This window comes from Penaeus japonicus, unplaced genomic scaffold (assembly GCF_977035675.1).
Source record: "Penaeus japonicus unplaced genomic scaffold, GWHDUDI00000001_assembly GWHDUDI00000034, whole genome shotgun sequence".
NCBI classification, from domain to species: domain Eukaryota; kingdom Metazoa; phylum Arthropoda; class Malacostraca; order Decapoda; family Penaeidae; genus Penaeus; species Penaeus japonicus.
The window spans coordinates 19,139,111-19,159,110 of record NW_028234436.1 but is presented as its reverse complement, the minus strand read 5'-3'; the positions used below and the strand labels follow the sequence as shown (position 1 = coordinate 19,159,110).

At 50.7% G+C, this 20,000-nt stretch overlaps 1 protein-coding gene across 15 annotated transcripts in view; it reads left to right on the top strand.

Moving 5' to 3' along the window:
- The window catches only part of sm (heterogeneous nuclear ribonucleoprotein L), a 200,163-nt gene that overhangs the window by 99,454 nt on the left and 80,709 nt on the right, over positions 1–20,000 (top strand). Inside the window, exon 1 of one of the 15 annotated variants that reach the window (XM_086530902.1) lies at positions 11,404–11,603. The exons of the other annotated variants lie outside the window; for them this stretch is intronic. Coding sequence (XP_086387028.1) covers positions 11,419–11,603 — 185 coding nt within the window. The 5' untranslated portion in view covers positions 11,404–11,418. Of the gene's footprint in view, positions 1–11,403; positions 11,604–20,000 lie in introns of those variants that run through there. 15 annotated transcript variants of the gene reach the window in all.

The window sequence follows — 20,000 nt, the reverse complement described above, 5'->3', positions numbered from 1 at the left end:
GTTGATTGATTGATTGGTTTGTTGTTGTTGTTGTTGTTTAGAGCCCACCGCACTTCCTTTTCTCTTACTCCGATTCCTGATTATCGTGACTTGATTTCCCTCCTTTTTTGTCTCCTTACCTTCTTATTCCCTTCCTTCCTTCCTTATTTTCTTTCTTCTTTCCCTCCTTCCTTCCCTTCTTCCTTCCCTCCTTACCTTTACTCCCATTCTTCCTCCCTCCCTCCCTCCCTCTTATCTTGTGTGTATGGGTGCGTCGTTTACATAAAAACTCCCGAGATTGAGTGGTAGGTAGTAAGGTTTCCTGATGGCTGGCACTCTTCACTTCCGTTGCCGGGTTACACTCCTGCCCCAATCTACACTCCGCCACGCTACGCCACGCCACGCCACGACAGGTCACACCGCTACACATGCGCTTACATGCCATACTACACCAATACACCGCTTCTACACGCCACACCACGCCGCTACGCCGCCGCTACACCGTCGCTACGCCGCCGCTACACCGCCGCTATACCGCCGCCACGCCACCGCTACGCCACCGCTACACCGCCGCCCGAGCAGCAGCAGCAGCAGCAACTCGAGCCGGCGAAATGTATTCAAATTGAATAGCTGAACCGAAGCCGTTGAGACACGGACTCTCGGTGTGGAAATATTGCTCTGAGCCCTCCTGTCGATCCGGGACGGGGAGGCCCTTTGTGTGGCGGCGGCAGGATGGTTGGTGGCAGGAGGGATGGTGGCAGGAGGGATGGTGGCAGGACGGCGGCAGGATGGTGGTAGGACGGCGGCAGGATGGTAGTAGGATGGATGGTGGCAGGACAGTCAAGAGAGTTGGAAAAGGGGGATGGGGCTGGGGGAGGGAAGCATAACGGAGGACGAGAAATGAGGACGCGAAGGAGACCAGGAAGAAGAGATCTTCCTCCTGGACGGTCTCGAGGGAGCGAGGGTTTCGTTGAGGGATTGTCTCCGGGCCGCTCGCTCCGGCATGGGTCGGGAGCGCTGTCGTGACGCGTCGCAGCCGCGAGTGCTTCGTTCACACCCGGTTGTCACCGCGGGACAGGGGAGGAGGGAGGAGGAGGGGGGGGGGGGGGCAGGGTGACCTACGTAGAAAAATAAGTGGTGTTTGATATGTAAAGATTTTATCGATATTAATGAGTTATATTTTCGACTCGGCCGCCGACCCAATCGTTTGTCAGAAGCGTGTACGGAGTTGAGCACGCACACGCACATTCGCGCATGCACACACACACACACACACACACACACACACACGCAAACGCGTACACGCACACGTACACGCACACGCACACGCACACGTACACGCACACGCACACGCACAGGGGCTTCCTCAATAGTACCCTTGGAAATGAAGTTGTCTCAGGCGAAAATCTGTGTGATAGAGTACAAGGGGCGTGCGGTGGGTGGATAGGCGTGGGCGTGGGCGTGGGCGGTTTGGTTGAACAATTCGGGCATGCTACGTCGATTGTGTTGCGTTTGGAGAATAGGATGATGATAGGAGGAGGAGGAGGACAAGGATGGGGAATAGGAAGGTTGGGGGAGAGACTGGGAGGGGGGGGGTGAAGTAATGGAGATGTACTGTGCTGACTAGCGTGAGTGTCGAAAGGGGGCGTATCTGCAATTGATTTTACACCATTCTATCTGCTTGTGTAAATTCGCGTACGCGGGCACTTCGATAAGAAAGAAAGAAAATCACACACGCCCACACCTTCACAAAAAGGTACCTCAGCGTGGACAAACCCTTCTTTTCTTCTTCTCTTTCTCTTAAAGTCAAGCGCATAAAGCAGTGCGAAAAGGTGAGACAATAAGACCCCCCAAAAACGAAAACAAATTACTGTCGCATTTCAGAAGACGAATGGAGGGCTGTGTGCCATTGATTTCACATAATGGTGCCATTGTTGACGATGCAGCAAGAGGTGGTGGCACGATTGGTACCCGGAGGGGAGGGAAGGGAAGGGAGGGGAGGGGAGGGGAGGGGAAGGGAGGGAGGGAACTAGGGAACTAGGGGAGGGTAGAGTACTGAGGGAGAAGGGTGGAAGTGAAGGGGATGGGTGATTGGGAGGAAGGGAGGAATAGGAGGGGGAAGGGGGAGAGGAATGAGGATAAAGTTGTATATATTTGTGTGTGTGTGTGTGTGTGTGTGTGTGTTGTAGCTTGTGAAGGAAGGTGCGAAGGGGATAGAAAGGTGTGCGAGTACGATAGAGAGAAAGGAGGTAAGGAAGTATTTTGCCTATTTTCTCCTTGCAGGGCAGCTTCGATCGCCTTTCGGGCACAGGAATGGGCACGCAACGGGTCTGTCGTCGATGCCCTTGGGTTGAACGGGGAGGGGGTAGTTGGGGGTGGGGGAGTCACGAGGTGCCCGGTACACTCACAGGCCCCGTAATGCTTGTTATTGATCTCGATGGACAGGTCGCCGCGGCTGGTGTTGCCGCCGCTGCTCTTGTCCTTGCCACGCCACTGCCCCCCCCCCCTTCTCGTCCCGGTACGCTCGGGCCATGGCACGCTTAAGAGTATAAATACGTCAATTTCGGCGAGAATGGAGAGTCCGCGATACACGTTTTGGGTTTCGTAGGTGTGTCTGTGTGTGTCTGTGCCTGTCTGCTCAATCTGAGGTGTCTTAGCGCAAACTGTTGGCATTCCTTGGACCGAGTGTAAGGGTAGGGGGAAAGGAGATAGGGCGGGGGTATGATAAAGAGGGGAATAGGAGGTAGAGAGAGAGAGAGATGGGTCGAGGAAGGTGGGGAGTAGCGGGGGAGGGGAGGGGGAGAAAAGTTAGGGAGTACCGGTACATTCGTCCCGTGGTAGTACAGGCTGTACAACACCACAGGGCTTATTTTAAGCTGTTATGCGGTCAGCGGCTGTTCGGCCGTTCGTGCGTTGTTAATAGCAGGCAGAGGGTGGGTGGGGGAGAGGGGAGGGGGGTGAATATGATACAGACTTAGGGTAAAAAAAAGAACTTCGAGAAAGGGAGGTAGGGTGAGTAGGAGATGGCTCAGGGGGGTGGGGGAAGGCTGGTGAGTAGATGAAGGAGAGGAAAGACAAAGCCGAAAAGATGGAGCGGTGGCGAAGGGAGGAGTTCAGGGCGGGAGAGAAACGACGCCAGGTGGTAGGAGAGACCAGGATAGGGTCGTCAGTCGTCAGTCAGTCGTCAGTCATAGTCATCAGTCATCCTGTTAAGACTGTTCCACCTCAACCGCCAATGTAATAAGTACGTTCCATCGGGTAAAGGAAGCAAATGTAGGCTTGCTAGGAGGTGGCTTTTCCGATCGAGGGCCACTCTAGGGCTTGGCTTCACGTCCTCATGGAAGGGAGATTGGGGGTGGAGGGTGGAGGGTGGATGGTGGATGGTGGATGGTGGATGGTGGATGGTGGATGGTGGATGGTGGATGGTAGTGTGGGAGTGGCAATCGGTAAGCTGTTGTAGGCTGTGGTGGGCGTAGTAAAGGGACCGGTGGCTGGTCGGCATATCCGTGTGGGCGAAGCGGTAATAACAAGTGATTGCGAAGATGAGGCAGTAACCGGAGCTCTTACGGGGTGGGGGAGGGGGGGGGAGGGGGTGATAGGACGTGTACGGGGAGGGAAAGGGAAGGAGGGGTAGGGGGAGGGGGGAGGAGAAGGGGAAGGATGTGTTGGTCGGTTTGGTTTTGTTTGGCTGCGAAGGAGTTAAACTGCGGCCAGGGGCTTCATGTAGCGCTTTGAATAAGGTGGCGTTGCTTGCGTTGCGGCCATGTCGAGTCACGGCTGCGGCAGTAGTCTTGCGGTGAAGCCCAGGAGCCTCCTCAGGGGTGGGTGTGGAGTAGGTGGGTGGGTAGGGAGGGGGGAGGGAGGGGAGGATTGTCCGCTTACGAAGAGATCAGGGCTACAAAAACCTCGCTAGTCCAGCTGTGACCCTCCCCCTCCCCCCTTTTTTCTTTCCTCTCTCCCCTATTCCCCTTCCCCCACTTTCGCCTAGCCCCTCTCCTATTACCTTCTTGTCCTCCTGCTTCCAATTTGTTATTTTACCTTCTCTCTCCCACTTCCTCACCCAATCACTGTCCCACTTACTCTCCTACTTACTCCCCCTCCTTCTCCCTCTCTCCTCCTCCCTCCCTCCCTCCCTCCCTCTTCCCCCACCCGCGGCGCTCCCACGCGTGCGCACTCTATCAGATCTTACGGTTTAGGTCATGTGGAGCAACTTTTTTTTTTTTCTTTTTTTTTTTTTTTTGAGAAGGCAGAGCGGCGGTGAACCGGGATTTATCTGGGGCGGAGCGCGGGACGTAACGGGAGATTTTGAACCTTTTTTTGTGTGTGTCGTTATCTTTCTTTCCATTGTCGTTAACGGATTAAAACCTTATAGCTGGGATTTGTATTTTTTTTTTCTTCTTCTTTAATTAGAGGTAACTGAAGATTTCTTTTTTTTTCGTTTGTTGGATTTTTGTTTTGATTAGACGTGACTTATCTTTTTATTTATTTTATTTTATTCTATTCTATTTTATTTTACTTTTTTAGGCGGGGTGGGATGTCCACGTAGCGGGTTTAATTGTGATTGCTCTTCAGATCAAGAAAATTTAAGTCATTTGTTAAGTCGACAGAATGAAATAGGTGGAATTGGCCGATATATTCCCTCCCTTTTGGATGAATATACTTTTTTTTTCTCTCTCTCTATTGAAAGACATGTAAAAGTTCACTAGACTTCAAACTGATTAGATGGAGCTATTTATAGTGTTAGCCAATCAGCTGCTGCCGTGCGTAAGGAAAGGGGGAGGGGAGGAGGAGGGGGAGGGGGAGAACGGAATGGGGAGAACGGAATGGGGAAGAGAATGATGGAGGAGGAGGAGGAGGAGGGAGGGGGGGGAGGAGGAGGAGGAGGGAGGAGGAGGAGGAGGAGGAGGAGGAGGGGGGGAGGAGGGGGAGGAGGAGGAGGAGGAGGAGGAGGGAGGAGGGGGGGGGGGGGGAGGGGGGGAGGGAGGAGGGAGGGAGGGAGAGAAGGAAGAAAGGAAGAGGTGGAGAGAGAGAGAAAGAAAGAAAGATGCAGATAGAAAACAGAAAGTGAGAAATAATTAAATAAAAGAAAAGAAAACAGGAAAGAGAAGGAAGACGTTGAGAACATGTGTACAGGATAAAGCGAGTGCTTGTCTGATGTACGGCATCTCTCGTGCACTTTGCTTGATTGAAAGACGTCTCCCCCCCTTCTCCTTCCCCTATCTCACCCCCCTCCCCTTCCCCCTCCAACCACTATCCTGGCTTTACTGGTTTTACCTTTTTCCTTTTTTTTTCATGTTTATATTCTTGTTCTTTTTTTTGCTTCGTTCGTTTTATCGTGTTTCCGCCTTAAGCTCCCTTTTTCATCTCCTTCCTTTGATTTCTCTTTGTCGTCGTTTATCCTCTCCCTCTCTCCCTCTTTTCCTCTCTCCCACTTCCCCTCTCCCCCTCTCCCCCTCTCCCTTTTATTTGCCTTCTCCCCTTTACATTGTCTGCAGCTGTTTTGATCTCTATCTTTCTCGCTTTTATTTTACACGCGTGTGTTCGCTTTGCCTCGTCTTTGACCTCTGTTCTTTTCTTTACTCTTTTTCTTTTTTTGTTTCTTTTTCTTTCTTTGCTTTTCTTTCCATGTTTATTTTCTATTTTGTTCTCTCTCCTCTCTCCCCTCTCTCTCCTCTTAGCCGTCCCTGTTTGTGCCTTCTCCTGTTTTCGTTATGTATTTTTGCCTCATTTTCCGTTTCTCCCTTTTTCGCCCCTCCCTCCCTCCTTCCCTCCCTCCCTCCCTCCCTCCCTCCCTCCCTCAGTAATAAACGTGTGATGCATATATAAGTAGACATTTGTCCTGTGTGTGTTTTACGAACCACGTTTATGCACAGGTGTTCTGACAATATATGGCCCCGTAATAATGTCTGACTTTCCCCTGATAGAGACGTTTTCATTAAAAAAAAAAAAAAAAGTTTACGGCCTGTCTGTTATAGGTTGGCTTATTGTGTGGTTTTCTCTTTGAATTGCTATATCAGTGTGATCATTGATACTCGCAATATTTTGGTAATATTAGTATTGTAGATGTTATCATCTTTATTGTTATTGTTATTACCATTATGGTTGTCATTGTGATTTTTTGGTACTGATATTTGTCATTAATATGCGTACCAGCCTCGTGTCACATGTGATGTATCACTTGTATATGTAGTAGTGTTATATATCACATATTCGTGTATGTAATCCGTATTGTACGCATGTATGGCTGTATGTGATGGATAGTTGATGGCTTCGGGCAGGAAAGATAGTGGGGGGGGGGGCTAATATCAGAAAGAAAAAAAAGAATCGGCGCATCTTAAAGCCTTCGATTATCTTAACTGATCGTAACGAGGCGACTTAAGAGCAGCCCAGCGATAGCTTATCGACACTCGAGATTGTGCTCGAGGGGCTTTTTGTCTTGTGTGGAATCTCTCGTTCGTTTGTCTGGATGGTTGTTTGGTCTTTGTTTGGTCTTGTTTGGTCTTGTTTGGTCTTTGTTTGGTCTTTGTTTGGTCTTGTTTGCTCTTTGTTTCTCGGGAGTGGAAGCGGTTGTTTGGAAGACTAGAGTGAATGTGTGTTGGGAAAGGAGTGGGTGTAATGGGTGGGTGGGTGAGTGAGTGAAAGAGAGTAGTATTGAATGTGCTGAGACATAATCCCGCTTTTGATTATCCAGTCTCGCGGCGATTTTGTACTAGAAGGTGAACGTGTTCTTTTTTTCTTATTCTTTTTCTTTGCGAGGGGGAGGGGGGGGGGATTTGCTCTGGTTATTTTGCGCTTCCGTTGCTCGTTTGTCGCTCCTGATTCTTCTTGACTTGGACAGCTAGTTCACCTCCTCCCCCTCCCCTTACGCTCCCCTTCCCTCACTTGCATCCTCTTCCCCTTCTTACTGGTCATCTCTCAGACCCCTCCTCTCTTACTCGAGTCTTAACTCTCCCCACCCCCCACCTAGCCGCCCTTTCCGAACTGCATCCCATTCCACGCTACTCTCCACCCTCCCCTCTCCCTGCCCCTCATCCCACTCCTCCCTGCCCCTCATCCTACTCCTCCCTGCCCCTCATCCTACTCCTCCCTTCCCCCTGCCCCTCATCCCTTCCCCTGCCTCCCCCTTCCCCCTCCTCTTCCCCCCTACTCCGTCCCACCCCACCCTTAGCTTGAGTTTGTGGGCGTGTATTGTTTTTTTTCTTTTCCATCTGTGATCCCGTTAGAGACGTACGTGGCTGGCTGGCTGGCAGGTCGTGGGGTGCTAGTGCTTGCTGTGCCCCCCCCCTCCTCACGCCCACCCCCTATCACCCCTGCCCCTTTTGGCGTGACTGTATGTATGTATGTATGTATGTATGTATGTATGTATGTATGTATGTAATGTGTGAGAGAGAGAGAGAGAGAGAGAGAGAGAGAGAGAGAGAGAGAGAGAGAGAGAGAGAGAGAGAGAGAGAGAGAGAGAGAGAGTAGAAGCTGGCTTGTCTGATTGCTGGGGCGACGAGTGCTTTCGGGAGGCCTCTTATCTTGGCTGAGGACGTGTCTTGATAAAGTTTCATCACTGGCCATTGTCTGCGCGGTGTCAGATTGGCGGCTATCTGGTCGAACGGGACGCTCTTTCGCAGAACCGCTCTCTCTCCCTCTCTCCCTCTCTCCCTCTCTCCCCCTCTCCCTCTCCCTCCTCTCTCCCCCTCTCTCTCCCTCTCTCTCCCTCTCCCCCCCCCCTCTCCCCCCTCTCCTCTCCCCCTCTCCCCCCCTCTCCTCTCCCTCTCTCTCCCCTCTCCTCTCCCTCTCTCTCCCCCCTCTCTTCTCCCTCTCTCCCCCCTCTCCTCTCCCTCCCCTCCCTCTCCTCTCCCTCCCTCCCTCTCCCTCTCCCTCTCTCTCTCCCCCCCCCTCTCCCTCTCCCTCCCCCTCCCCCTCCCTCCCTCCCTCCCTCCCTCCCTCCCTCCCTCCCTCCCTCCCTTTTTCTTCCACTGATGATACCTCCTCCCCATCGCATCTAAGAAGATCAGGGCAAGTTAAGCTAAAGTATGATGCTACAGGCCAAATTGGTGCGGAGCAGGGTTAGAGCAAGGCTGGGTCGGGCAGGGCAGGACGGGGCAGAGGAGAGCAGGGTAGAAGAGGGCAGGGCAAGGCAAGGCATGGCAAAGAGAAGCAGGTCAGGGCAGTGTAGGGCAAAAGATAACAGGGTGGGGCAGGGCAAAGGAGAGCAGGGTAGGGCAAGGCAGGACAGGGTAAGGCACGGCAAAGGAGAGCAGGGTAGGGCACAGCAAAGGAGAGCAGGGTAGGGCAGGGCAAAGGTGAGCAGGGTAGGGCAGGGCAAAGGTGAGCAGGGTAGGGCAGGGCAAAGGAGAGCAGGGTAGGGCAGGGCAAAGCAGGGCAAAGCAGTCAGAGGAAGTGTAATATCAAGTTACCAAAAGGAAGGCAGGGTATAGGGTAAAGTAGAGCAGGGCAGGCCAGGGCAGGGCAGGGCAGGGCAGGCCAGGCCAGGGCAGGCTTTAAGACGAGGTGGCGAAGGATTACAGCAAGGCAGGGCAAGATTATAGGGCGCTTAACGACAGGTCGTTCCGTTGGCGCGCTCGTTGGTTGATTGGGCCGAGGCTCTCCTACCGGTACGGAGGAATGTTACAGTTCGAACTGGTTCAAGTAATGGAAGCGAGCCGGGGTCGCCCCAACCAGTTTTTGTGTGCGGCCTGGACGCGACCGCCGGTGTGAGGCTCGCCCGCTCCCCCCCTCTTCCCCCCTCCTTCGCCTCTCCTCCCCCTCTCCCCCCTCTTCCCTCCTGCCCCCCTCTTCCCCCCTCTTCCCTCCTGCCCCCCTCTTCCCCCCTCTTCCCTCCTGCCCCCCTCTTCCCCCCTCTTCCCTCCTGCCCCCCTCTTCCCTCCTGCCCCCCTCTTCCCTCCTGCCCCCCTCCTGCCCCCTTGCCTACTTCTGCTCGCCTCTGTCTCTCTCTGTCTCTGTCTCTCTCTGTCTCTGTCTCTCTCTCTCTCTCTGTCTCTGTCTCTCACTCTCTCTGTCTCTCTCTCTCTCTGTCTCTCCCTCTCTCTCACACACACACACACACACACACACACACACACACACACACACACACACACACACACACACACACACACACACACACACACACACACACACATATATATTCATTTGCGTATTCAATTCAATGGCGGGGTGGTGGGCTGGACGGCGAGGGGTGGGGCTGGGGGGTTGAACTGCTGATCCAGCTTCCAGCTCCTGCTTCTCCTACCACCTGCTGGATGCCTGGATCGCTCAGTGCTGTCCTTGCGAAGTCACTCCTCTTGGGATCCCAGGTTGCCTTATTCAGAACACCTTGTTGCAATCCTTCGAGCTGGTGGGGGAGGGGGGGAGGGGGAGATGGGTGGTGGTGATGGTGGTGAGGGGGGTGATGTTGGAGGGGAGGGGAGAGGGGATTTGTTATGAGGGCGGGGGGTAGGCATGGGGGGACGGTATAGGGTATTATGGTAAAGGGTAATGGGGGAAGGGGGAGGGGAGTGGGGGAGATGGGGAGATGGATGTAATAGGGAAGGGAGAGGGGGGGAGGAGAGATTAGATGAGGAGGGGAGGGGGGAGGTATTGACAACGAGGGAGTTGGGGGCGGTATGGGTAGGGGGAGACGGGGGGAGAAGAGGAGGAGGAGGAATTGGAGGTGGGGGAGAGGGGGGGACAGTGGGGAGGGGGAGGGGGAGGTATCATGACGAGTGACTTTTACTCCCATTATTTGCGGCTTGACCTTTAGGGAGCGAGATCGAACCGGGATCTTGACCGTTGTTCCGCTCGTCTTTCCCCCCTGTCTTATGTTTTCCTATTTCCCCCTCTTCGCTTCTTTGTTATTTTTCTTTCGTTTTCTCCTTTTCGGAGTTGGGGAGGGGGAGGAAGGGGGTTGCGGTAAGGGTAAGGGTAAGGGGAGGAGGGGGAGGGGGAGGAGGAGGGTGGGTCGTATTTAGGATCCTGATGGTATCTACTTGCTCCTGAGGCGGGGTGTAGTGATGGTGTTGTGTAATGTCGGATCGTGGTGAGGAGGACAGAGGAGTGTTTATGGCGATTTCTGAATAAAGGGATTGTTAGTGTGTGACCTTTTACGGGTTGGTGGGGACAGGGCGGTGGTAGCTGCAACAGATGCTATTGCTACTCTTCACTCACACTCACTCACTCACTCACTCACTCACTCACTCACTCACTCACTCACTCACTCACTGCAGCGCAGAGAAGAGAGAGGCGATTTTTGCGTGACATTTAGGCGGGTCTACTTTTCCTTCGAAAGACCAGGGGAGCAGCAGGAGACAGCAGGAGACAGCAGGAGACAGCAGGAGACAAGAGTGATTTTTGTGGGATGTTTTGTGACTTTGGCTCTTTGTCATTTGTCTCTTGTCTCCTTCTCACTCTTTCTTTTTTTATGCCTCCCTCTCCCTCTTTATGTATGGTGTGAGGTGAGAGCGAGGTAGGTATGTAGGTAGATAGGTGGACAGGTAGGTAGGTAGGTAGGTAGGTGGAGCGTAGCCCCAGTTTCCCACCTTACAGGTATTGGTATCGAGTATAACCGGACTGGAGGTAGGGAGGAGGGGGTAGGGATAGGGATAGGAGTAGGAAGGTATAGGCTTTGGCACAGGGGCGGGAGTGGTCTTGGTGAAATGTAGGGGAGGAGGAAGAAGGGTAGGGAGGTTAGGGGACTGCGGTTATGTCCTCCTACCCTGTTACTCCTTCCCCTCCCCTTCCCCTTCCCCTTTTCCTGCCCCTGCCACTGTCCCCACCCCTCTCTACCTACCCCATGTTTCTCCAGGGTCCATAGATCTCTTCTTACGCAAGTTGCCGTCAGTCTAGAAGTGGCCGTCAGTCTAGTTCGCTGTCAGTTCGCCGGAGAAATCAATCTTGTTCGAAAGGTGACAGGCGGGCGGACGGGCGTGGGCGTGAGAGGCCAGGTGTCAAGGCGAGAGGGCGGGCTTTTGGTCTGTGTCGGTTTGTCGGGTCGTCGTTCGGGCCAAGTGGACTTCATCTGGATAAGGTGGTGTGTAATGTGGGTCAGGCCCCGAGTGGGGGACGAACGCCGCGCGCGTGTGTGTGTGTGTGAGAGCGAGTGTGTGTGCGTGCGCCCTCTCGACCACCCGACCCGAAGGTGAACTTGTCACCGTAGCCTCAAAAGCCCTCGATTCTCGCCGTCTAAAGTGGACTCCTTGCAGACCTGTCTAGAGGTGCCGTCGGGACTGGGCACTCGCTGGCTCTACACGTGCGAAGCGGGAGTGCCGTCCGCGGAGAGCGAAAGTCCCCGACCTGTGCTCAAGTGGACGTCGGGGTGTGCCCTGAGTTGCGACCTTGAAAGGGCTGTGTGTGCTTGTGTCGTTTCGTGTCGTGTCGCATCGCGTCGTGGGTCGTTGTCGACGTCGGCGGGTGTGTTTCGCGTGTGCGCTCCCGCTGTCTGACGCGGGCATGTCCTCCTTGAGTCTTGCGTACCCCTGGCTCCTGGACGCCTACCCTGAGCTCTTCGGCGGGACCCTGGGCGCTCCCTTGGCGGGCCATTTGGGGAGCACTCTGTGGGGCAGCTTCGACTCCCTGTGCCCCATGGCCTACCCGCTGCCCGAGTCGCCCTGCCTGGCTGCTTGCTTGCTCCCCGGGTGAGAATGGTGCCGCGCTTCCTTCTGCCACACGCTTATCAACACCACCTTTATCATCATCATCATCATCATCATCATCATCATCATCATCATCATCATCATCATCATCATCATCATCATCATCATCATTTCATCTGTTCTACTAATGCAACGACGACCAACCTCACTTGCGTTATACTTTTCGACTGCAGGCTTTGATTGCAAGCGAAGGTGGTGCAACTTCGCTAAGTGAAAGCTCGGGGGTCCAGCAGCACGTTGGGGAGGTTGGGTGGGTGGGTGGGGGGCGGGGGGGCTTGCTCGAGTTCTGCTAAGTCCCTGTGGCCGGATGAAGGATGGTAGGATGTATGGATGTAAGAGAGGACCATTGGAGGATTAACATGCCATACACTTCGGTCTTTCCGTCATTTAAGTTTTTGTTGTGATTTTTTTGTGTTGGAATTGGTTAGGGTGACGTGTGAAATTGGATACATTTTTTTTGTCTGAAAATGGTGTATGGAAGAAAAAGTTGTGGACAAAGTTGGCATATCGAAAATATTTCTTGGTGAACTTTGATGTTAATTTTTTTATATATTAGATTTTACCGTTAGCATGAGGGAGACGGGGATTAGTGCGAGTGATAGTCCTATGGGACGAATACTTGAGCAGGGCTATTAGGCCTAGGGAATATATTATTTACCTTGATCGGCCCAGTCATGAAGAAATAATTCGTATGCGTGTTTTTACCTCCGAGCTGGCATTTAAACATTTTGATTTACGGCCAAGAGTGATCTCCCCCCCTCCCCTTCTTCCTCCTTCCCTCCCAACCTTCCAACCTGCTTGACGTTCTATCGTCCTCGTCTTCCCCCCCCCCCCTCTTCCCTCCCTTCCCTTTCCTTCCTTCCCTTTCCTTCCTTCCCTTTCCTTCCCTCCCTCTCGCTTGACGTGCATATCTGCGAGGTGTTCCTGTGAGCTGTCTCTCCTGTCGCTTTCTCTTTTTCTTTCTTTTTTTTTGAACTTGGGAAATTGTTTGGTCTAGAATAATTTCAGTTGTGCTGAATAGTTTGGAAGTCTCAACTTGCGCACGAGAAAATCCGGGCAGTGCAAGACAAGACGTAAATGCTAAGAGGGAAGGGGGGGAACTGGGCGAGGGAGGGGGGTAGATGAGAGGTGTGTGTGGAAGAAGGAGGGGAATGAGAATGAGAATGAGAATGAGAAGTTAAGGGGAAAAGAGGTTGGAGGGAAGGGAAGGGGGAAGTAGGGACGAGAATCAGCAGAGTGGGTTTAGAAGAGCAAAGGATGGACAGTCGTTTAGATATGAAGTATGGTCAGGGGAGGAGGGTGTAGAGCCTGTTTCTTCCTTGTGCTTCCTCCCTCCCCCCCTCCTTCCCTCCCCACTCCCCTTCCCACACCCACGCCATTCCTTCCCTCCTCTCCCTTCGACTCCCCCCCCTTTCCGGGGCGCCTCCCCCTTGTGCATTTGTCATGGTGGCGTTTTAATCCTAGCTTGTCATTTCAGTTGTCGTCGGCGATGTAGCACGAAGCCGCGGCCGTCACCGGGCCAATTCCGGCAGCCTTTAACCTTTTGAGCTGCTCTCTCTCTCTCTCTCTCTCTCTCTCTCTCTCTCTCTCTCTCTCTCTCTCTCTCTCTCTCTCTCTCTCTCTCTCTCTCTCTCTCTCTCTCTCTCTCTCTCTCTCTCTCTCTCTCCCTCTCTCTCTCCCTCTCTCTCTCACGTCCGCTCTGCCTCATCTCCGTACCTCGGCGTCCCGTGCAACATTTTCATCTCCGTCGTGACATTGTTCGTCGCTCCGCGGCCGCCATTCTGGGGAAGGGGGAGGGATGGGAGGAGAGTGTGGGGAGTGGGGAAGGGGGAGAAGGGCGGGGGAACGGTTACTGTTGGGACGGAAGAAGTCGGTTTGGGCGAAAGGAGCGGTTGCCTGAAATAGGAATACCTCTCTCTCTCTCTCTCTCTCTCTCTCTCTCTCTCTCTCTCTCTCTCTCTCTCTCCTCTCCTCTCTCTCTCTCTCTCTCTCTCTCTCTCTCTCTCTCTCTCTCTCTCCTCCTCCCTCCTCCTCCCTCTCTCTCTCTCCCTCTCTCCCTCCCTCCCTCCCTCTCCCTCCCTCTCCCTCCCTCCCCCTCTCCCTCCCTCCCTCCCTCCCTCTCTCCCTCCCTCAATTTCCCCATTCCCTCCTACGTATGTCTATCCCCATTCCCACTCCCACATTCTTCTCCCCGCTCTCTCTACCCCTCTTATCTCCTTTCCCCCCCTCCCCCCCTCCCCCCTGTCCTCACCCCCTCCCCTTTCGACAATAGTAGATAGCCCTATCTTATGCGAGATGATGCATCCGGCCTGGATTTGGATGTCTGAGAGTTTGCAAGTTTGCGGTGATGATGTTATGTTGCGCTTGTTGTGCGCCTGGTGATGATTTGTTAGTGATGTTGATGGTAATGATAGTGATCGATATTCTTGATGTTATTGTTATGATGATGATAATGATGATAAGATCATTTTTATTTTTCGTTTTATTATTTATTTATTATTAACATTCTTATTGATATTATTATTGAATTCTACTACTGTTACTGTTACTATTATTATTATTATTACTATTATTATTATTATTACATCATCATCATCATCATCATCATCATCATCATCATCCACCAGCGAATTGCATCTATGCTATCAGTTACAGTCGGGACAGGATTTCACCGAAGATGAATTCGGATGAAAATTTCTGTGCAGATTGCCCATGGCCGTACGAGCACTTAATGAGAATTTGGTGGTGAAGCAGATCTACATGCTGAGTATTCATTGCCATTGTCATTGCGACCCATCATAGAAAATGGGTCTGCTAGGTGATTCATTTGTTCTAGAAATTTATGGTAGACTTCAATGATTTTGAATCTGGATTTTTGGGCGTCGGCGGAGGTTTGTTTATTTGGTTTTGCTTTCTCGACGTTATTATTTATGTATTTTAGGGGTCTCTCTCTCTCTCTCTCTCTCTCTCTCTCTCTCTCTCTCTCTCTCTCTCTCTCTCTCTCTCTCTCTCTCTCTCTCTCTCTCTCTCTCTCTCTCTCTCTCTCAGATGATGATGTTGATAATGGCCGATAGGGGAGGGAGAGAGAGGGATTGCAAGAGGAGGGGGTGGGGGTAGAAGAGGGGGGGGGTTGACCTTGGCGTTGAGGTTGACTTACCCGTCTTCGCCCGCTCGCCCTCCCTGATGACAAACACACATCTTCGTTCTCTTTCTCTCCCCTTAACTCCTCCCTCTCCCTCTTTTCCTAAGTGTTCCTTTCCTTCCTTCACCCATCTTTCCCCCTACCCTGTCTTCCTTCTTTTTTTTGTCTCTCTCCTCTCCTCTTCTCTCTCCTCTCTCCTCTCCTCTCCTCTCCTCTCCTCTCCTCTCCTCTCCTCTCTCCTCTCCTCTCCTCTCCTCTCCTCTCCTCTCCTCTCTCCTCTCCTCTTCTCTCTCCTCTCCTCTTCTCTCTCCTCCTCTCTCCTCTCCTCTCCCCTCCCCCCCTCCCCTCTCCTCTCCTCTCCTTCTCTCTCCTCTCCCCTCTCTCCTCCCCTCCTCTCCTCTCCTCCCCCCCCTCCTCTCCTCTCCTCCTCCTCCTCCTCCTCTCCTCTCCTCCTCCTCTCCTCCTCCTCTCCTCTCCTGTCCTCTCTCTTCCCCTCCCCCAAACGCCCCTTCCTTCTTTCCCTCCTTCCCTCCCTGTTCTCCCCCCCCCCACCACCCCCTATCATATTGATAAATAGATATACATGTACCCCCTCCCTTCTCTTCCCTCTAACCTGCTCACCCGTGTATGTTTTTTTTAAGTGGAATCCCCCCCCCCCTCCATTCCTCCCCTCAGAGGCCACCCACACCCGCTCGTCTATCTTTGTGTAACCTGGCTGTATGCTATTTTTTGAGGGTGGGTGGGTGGGTGGGGGGTAGGAGGTTGCGGGTTAGGGTGAAAAAGTGCATTTCCTGAGTTTCTCTCGTGATTAACCTACACCCCCCCCTCCCCCCGCTACACACACATACATGTACACTCCAACTAACCTCTGTGTCTCCTCACCTCCTTTCTCTCTCCTCTCCTTTCTTCACCTCCTTTCTCTCTCCTCTCCTTTCTTCACCTCCTTTCTCTCTCCTCTCCTCTCCTCTCCTCTCCTCTCCTCTGTTCCACTAGTGATGTATCTCTTGTCACATCTCGTTTTTTTTGCCTTTCTTTTTTGTTGGCTTAATCTATTGATTCTGGCATGTACTGGCTGTGTCTGTTTGTATTGTCTGTCTGTATGTTTGTGCGCATATGTATGTGTTGTTAGGTACGTAAATGTGTTATGTGCGTTTGTGTGGGGGGGGGGGGGATTCTATATGTCGCTTTCCAGAAGGCAAGTCTGTTTGATTTATGTATATATATTTATATAATTTTTTTTTATCTCGACCTATCGCTCATGTATTTTTCGTTCGTGGTTCCTTTAGCTCGGAACTACTATTTTTTTCGTGTTCCAACGTTCGTGCCGATTCCCAATTCGTGAGCGGCGCCGTTTAGTGGAATCTCTCTTGTTCGTGGTTGCCCTTTCGTGACCCCCGCTGACCAGCGCCTCACGGGGATAGGCCTATAATCTGAGATTTCGTGTCACGTGATGGTTTGAACTTCCTCTCTCTCTCTCCCTCCCTCCTCTCCCCCCTCTTCTCCCTTTCCCTCCACTTCCTCCTCTCCCCCCCCCTCTCCACCTTCCCCTCTGTTCTCTTTCCTGTCTTTTGTTGGCTTTTTTTTGGGGGGAGGGGGGGTTCTCCCTTTCGGCCTCCTCATTAACTTTTACCCCATCTCCCTCCCTCCCTCTCCCTCTCCCCCCTCCCTCCCTCCCTCCCTCCCTCTCCCCCCTCTTCGGCGTTGAAAAGTGATGATGGATGTTCTTAGGATAATGAGAGAAAAAAGAATAAAGAAAAAGAGAGAGAAAGATTGAGAGAAAGAAAGAAAAAGAAAGAAAGAAAGAAAGACGGCCAAATAAGATACTCTGAGCTCTCCCTCTCCTGCTCTCTAGTTAATGTTGTGAGAAATGTTGAGCTCTTTTGGCTGTAAAATTCTCTTCTCTCGTGATGGTTTAGGAATATTTTTGCAAAGTTTTCTGGTGGCTATTTTTGCTTGTTTCTTTTTTTATTTATCGGTTTGTTTGTTTGCTTGGATGCCGCTGGGGGATGGGTGGGGGTGATAGGATTTGTTTTATTTTTTTAGTTGGGGAATTATAGACGAGAGGAATAGTGTAATGGTTTGAGTGATGGTTTGATCAAAGTTTTTTTATTTTATTTTATTTTATTTTTTTTTTTACTGCATCATGTACACAGACGACGGGCAGCTTAAGGCGGATTGGAATTTGTTTTTTGGTTTGGTATTTTGACTCCTTTCTTGGCCTTGATCTCGCTCTTTCTCTCCCTCTTTCTCTCCCTCTTTCTCTTCCTATTTCTCTCCCTCTCCCTCTCCCTCTCCCTCTCCCTCTCCCTCTCCCTCTCCCTCTTTCTCTCCCTCTCCCTCTTTCTCTCCCTCTCCCACTTTCTCTCCCTCTCCCACTTTCTCTCCCTCTTTCTCTCCCTCACCCTCTCCCTCTCCCGTCGTCTCTCCCTCATTTAATAAGAACAATGATCGCGTTTCGGAATGGATCGTTTATCGTCCGTGTGTTAATGGGATCGTGGGGGGGGTGAGGGGGGTGAGGGGAAGAATGAGGAAGGGGGGCAGGGAGAGGGGGACGGGTAGGGTAGGAGGTCATTTAGAAGGAAGCCAGGTAGATTTTTTCCCCCTTAATCCGCCGCGACAAAAAAAAAAGAAAAGAAAAAATAAAGGGGTGGTAAGGGGGAGGGGGAGGGGGAGGCTATAGCTTTTATATCGTGCTGTGAGAAGATTGTCGTGATAAAATGTTGATCGGGTGTGCGTCTTCGTGTTGTGTATGTGCACGCCTGTGTGTCTGTGTACGTGTGTGTGTGTACGCGTGTGTAAACCTGTAAGTCTGTAGAGTTGTAGGGTGTGTGTGTGGGGGGAGGGGGAGGGGGTGGATAAAGGTCTTTGAATTAGACCAGCTCAAGGAAACCGTAGGCCTACTTGTCTCACGGCTATCGGGTGGTTGCGAGCTTCTTGTGTTACGTGTATAGTAGATATTGTGTGACGGTGTTTGTGTATTATTCCCATACATATTATGATTACTCTTTTTATACCGGTTGTTTTTTTCTATATTATTGTTGTTATTATTATTGTTGTTGTTATTGTTATTATTATTATTATTGTTGTTATTGTTATTATTATTGTTGTTATTGTTATTATTATTTCTGTTGTTATTGTTTTATTATTATTATCATCATCATCATTATTTTTTTTTTTTATTATAGTTGTTGTTAATTTTGTTATAATTGTAATAATAATAATCATAATGATTATCTAATTATCATTATCATCATATTATTTGTATGTATATAATGCCGATTGATGATTTATTTATTTTTCTCTCTCTCTCTTCGCAGGTGAGTTGATCTTTGGATGTTTTCATCTCCTGTTCGTGTGCGTAAGTATTGACATGTGGCTGCTGGAGGAAAAACACGGCATGTGTGTGGTGGCGGTGGTGGAGGGGAGGGGGAGGAGGAGAAGGATCCGGAGAAGGATGATGGTAATAATAATGAGGAGGAGAAATGGTAGTGGTAATAGTAGTAGTATGAGAGGTTATTGTGAAATATATGTATTTATGAATGTACATTTGCAAATGTATAAATTAAAGGGGAAGAACAGGTTAGAATACGTAAATTTGATCGCAGGTTGGCGGAGAGAAGAGAAGAGAGAAGAGAGAGGAGAGAGAGAATTGCAAAACGTTGTATGACTCTCTCTCTCTCTCTCTCTCTCTCTCTCTCTCTCTCTCTCTCTCTCTCTCTCTCTCTCTCTCTCTCTCTCTCTCTCTCTCTCTCTCTCTCTCTCTCTCTTTCTCTCTCTCTCTCTCTCTCTCTCTCTTCCTCTTCTCTCTTCTCTTCTCTCTTTCTTTTTCTCCTTCTCTTCTCTCTATTTTCTCTTCTCTCTCTTCTGCCCTCTTTCTCTTTTTTTAAACTTGCTCTATTCTCTCTTTCTCTTTCTTTCTCTTTTCTTGTTCTCCCCTCCTTCCCTTCATTCCCTTCCCTTCATTCCCTTCATGCTCCTCTTACACACTTCCTGCTTGTCCCCTCACACTCGTTTCCCCTCTTTCCCTCCTCTTCCATCTCCCTCCCTCCTTTCCTTCATCTTCCAGCTCCCTCCCTTCCCTCCTATCTCCTCTTCTCCCTCCCTCCCTCCCTCCCTCCCCCCATCCACTCTCTTATCTCCCTCCTCTCTATCCTCTCCTTCGCTCTTTCACACCTCTCTCCCCCTCTCCCCCTCTCCCTCTTTCTCACACGCCGTCTCCCAAACTTTGCACAGGTGCGGGCGGGCCTGGCTGAGCTGTGTCGAGCAGGAGTGAGGGCGGACGCACGGGTGGGCGGGTTGATGGGCGGGGCCAGGGAAAAGTCGATACGGGCGTGTTTGTGTGTTTGGGCGTGTGTGTCTTTGTCTGGTATCTGTGTGTGCCTACGTGTGCTCGGGCAGAGGATAGTGGTATGGAAAGATAGTTTTAGGCGTTTGTGAACATTTGAATGGTACAGATTGGGATGGATAAGTATGGGCAGGTATTGGAGGGTTGTAGATATAGATAGGTATGGAGGATGTTGATAATTATGAAGAAATATATGTATGTATATAGATAGATAGATGGTTAGATAGATAGATAGATAGATAGATAGATAGGTAGATGGTTAGATAGATAGATGGTTAAATAGATAGATGGTTAGATAGATAGATGATTCAGAAGAATAAAGAAGATATAGATAGATATGAAGAATAAACACTTGGATTGATCGGTTGATATTTGGGTAGACAGCGATAGCGTTATCCGTTTGGTAGATGAATTATCACCCCCTATCCCTGTGGAACCCCCCCCCCCCACACACACACACACACACACACGCACACAGAGACACGCACAAAGGAAAGAGATATGTCTTTGACGTCAATAGACATGTGATGTTATTTTCTCCAATTTTGTACTTTTCAGTAATATGCGTTTTGTTTTGTTTTTTTCAATTGTATTTTGTATTTTTATATATTTTGGTGTTTTTGTTCGGCTTCGCGTTCAGGTGGCTGTTTTATTTGCTTTATTTGCTTTATTTTCCTCTTATAGCCGTGAATTGTCACTTTTAAATCGCTAACTAATCTTTTATGTATGTACATTCTTTTATGATATTAGGTCGTATATACATGTGTACATATATATATGAATATATGTTATATTTAGTTTGCTATTTATGATTACATATTTATATAGTGTGACTCTGGGATCATTTGCAAGGAATTCGTGAGTTTTCGAGTGTCGCTTGGAGAGTGAAGGT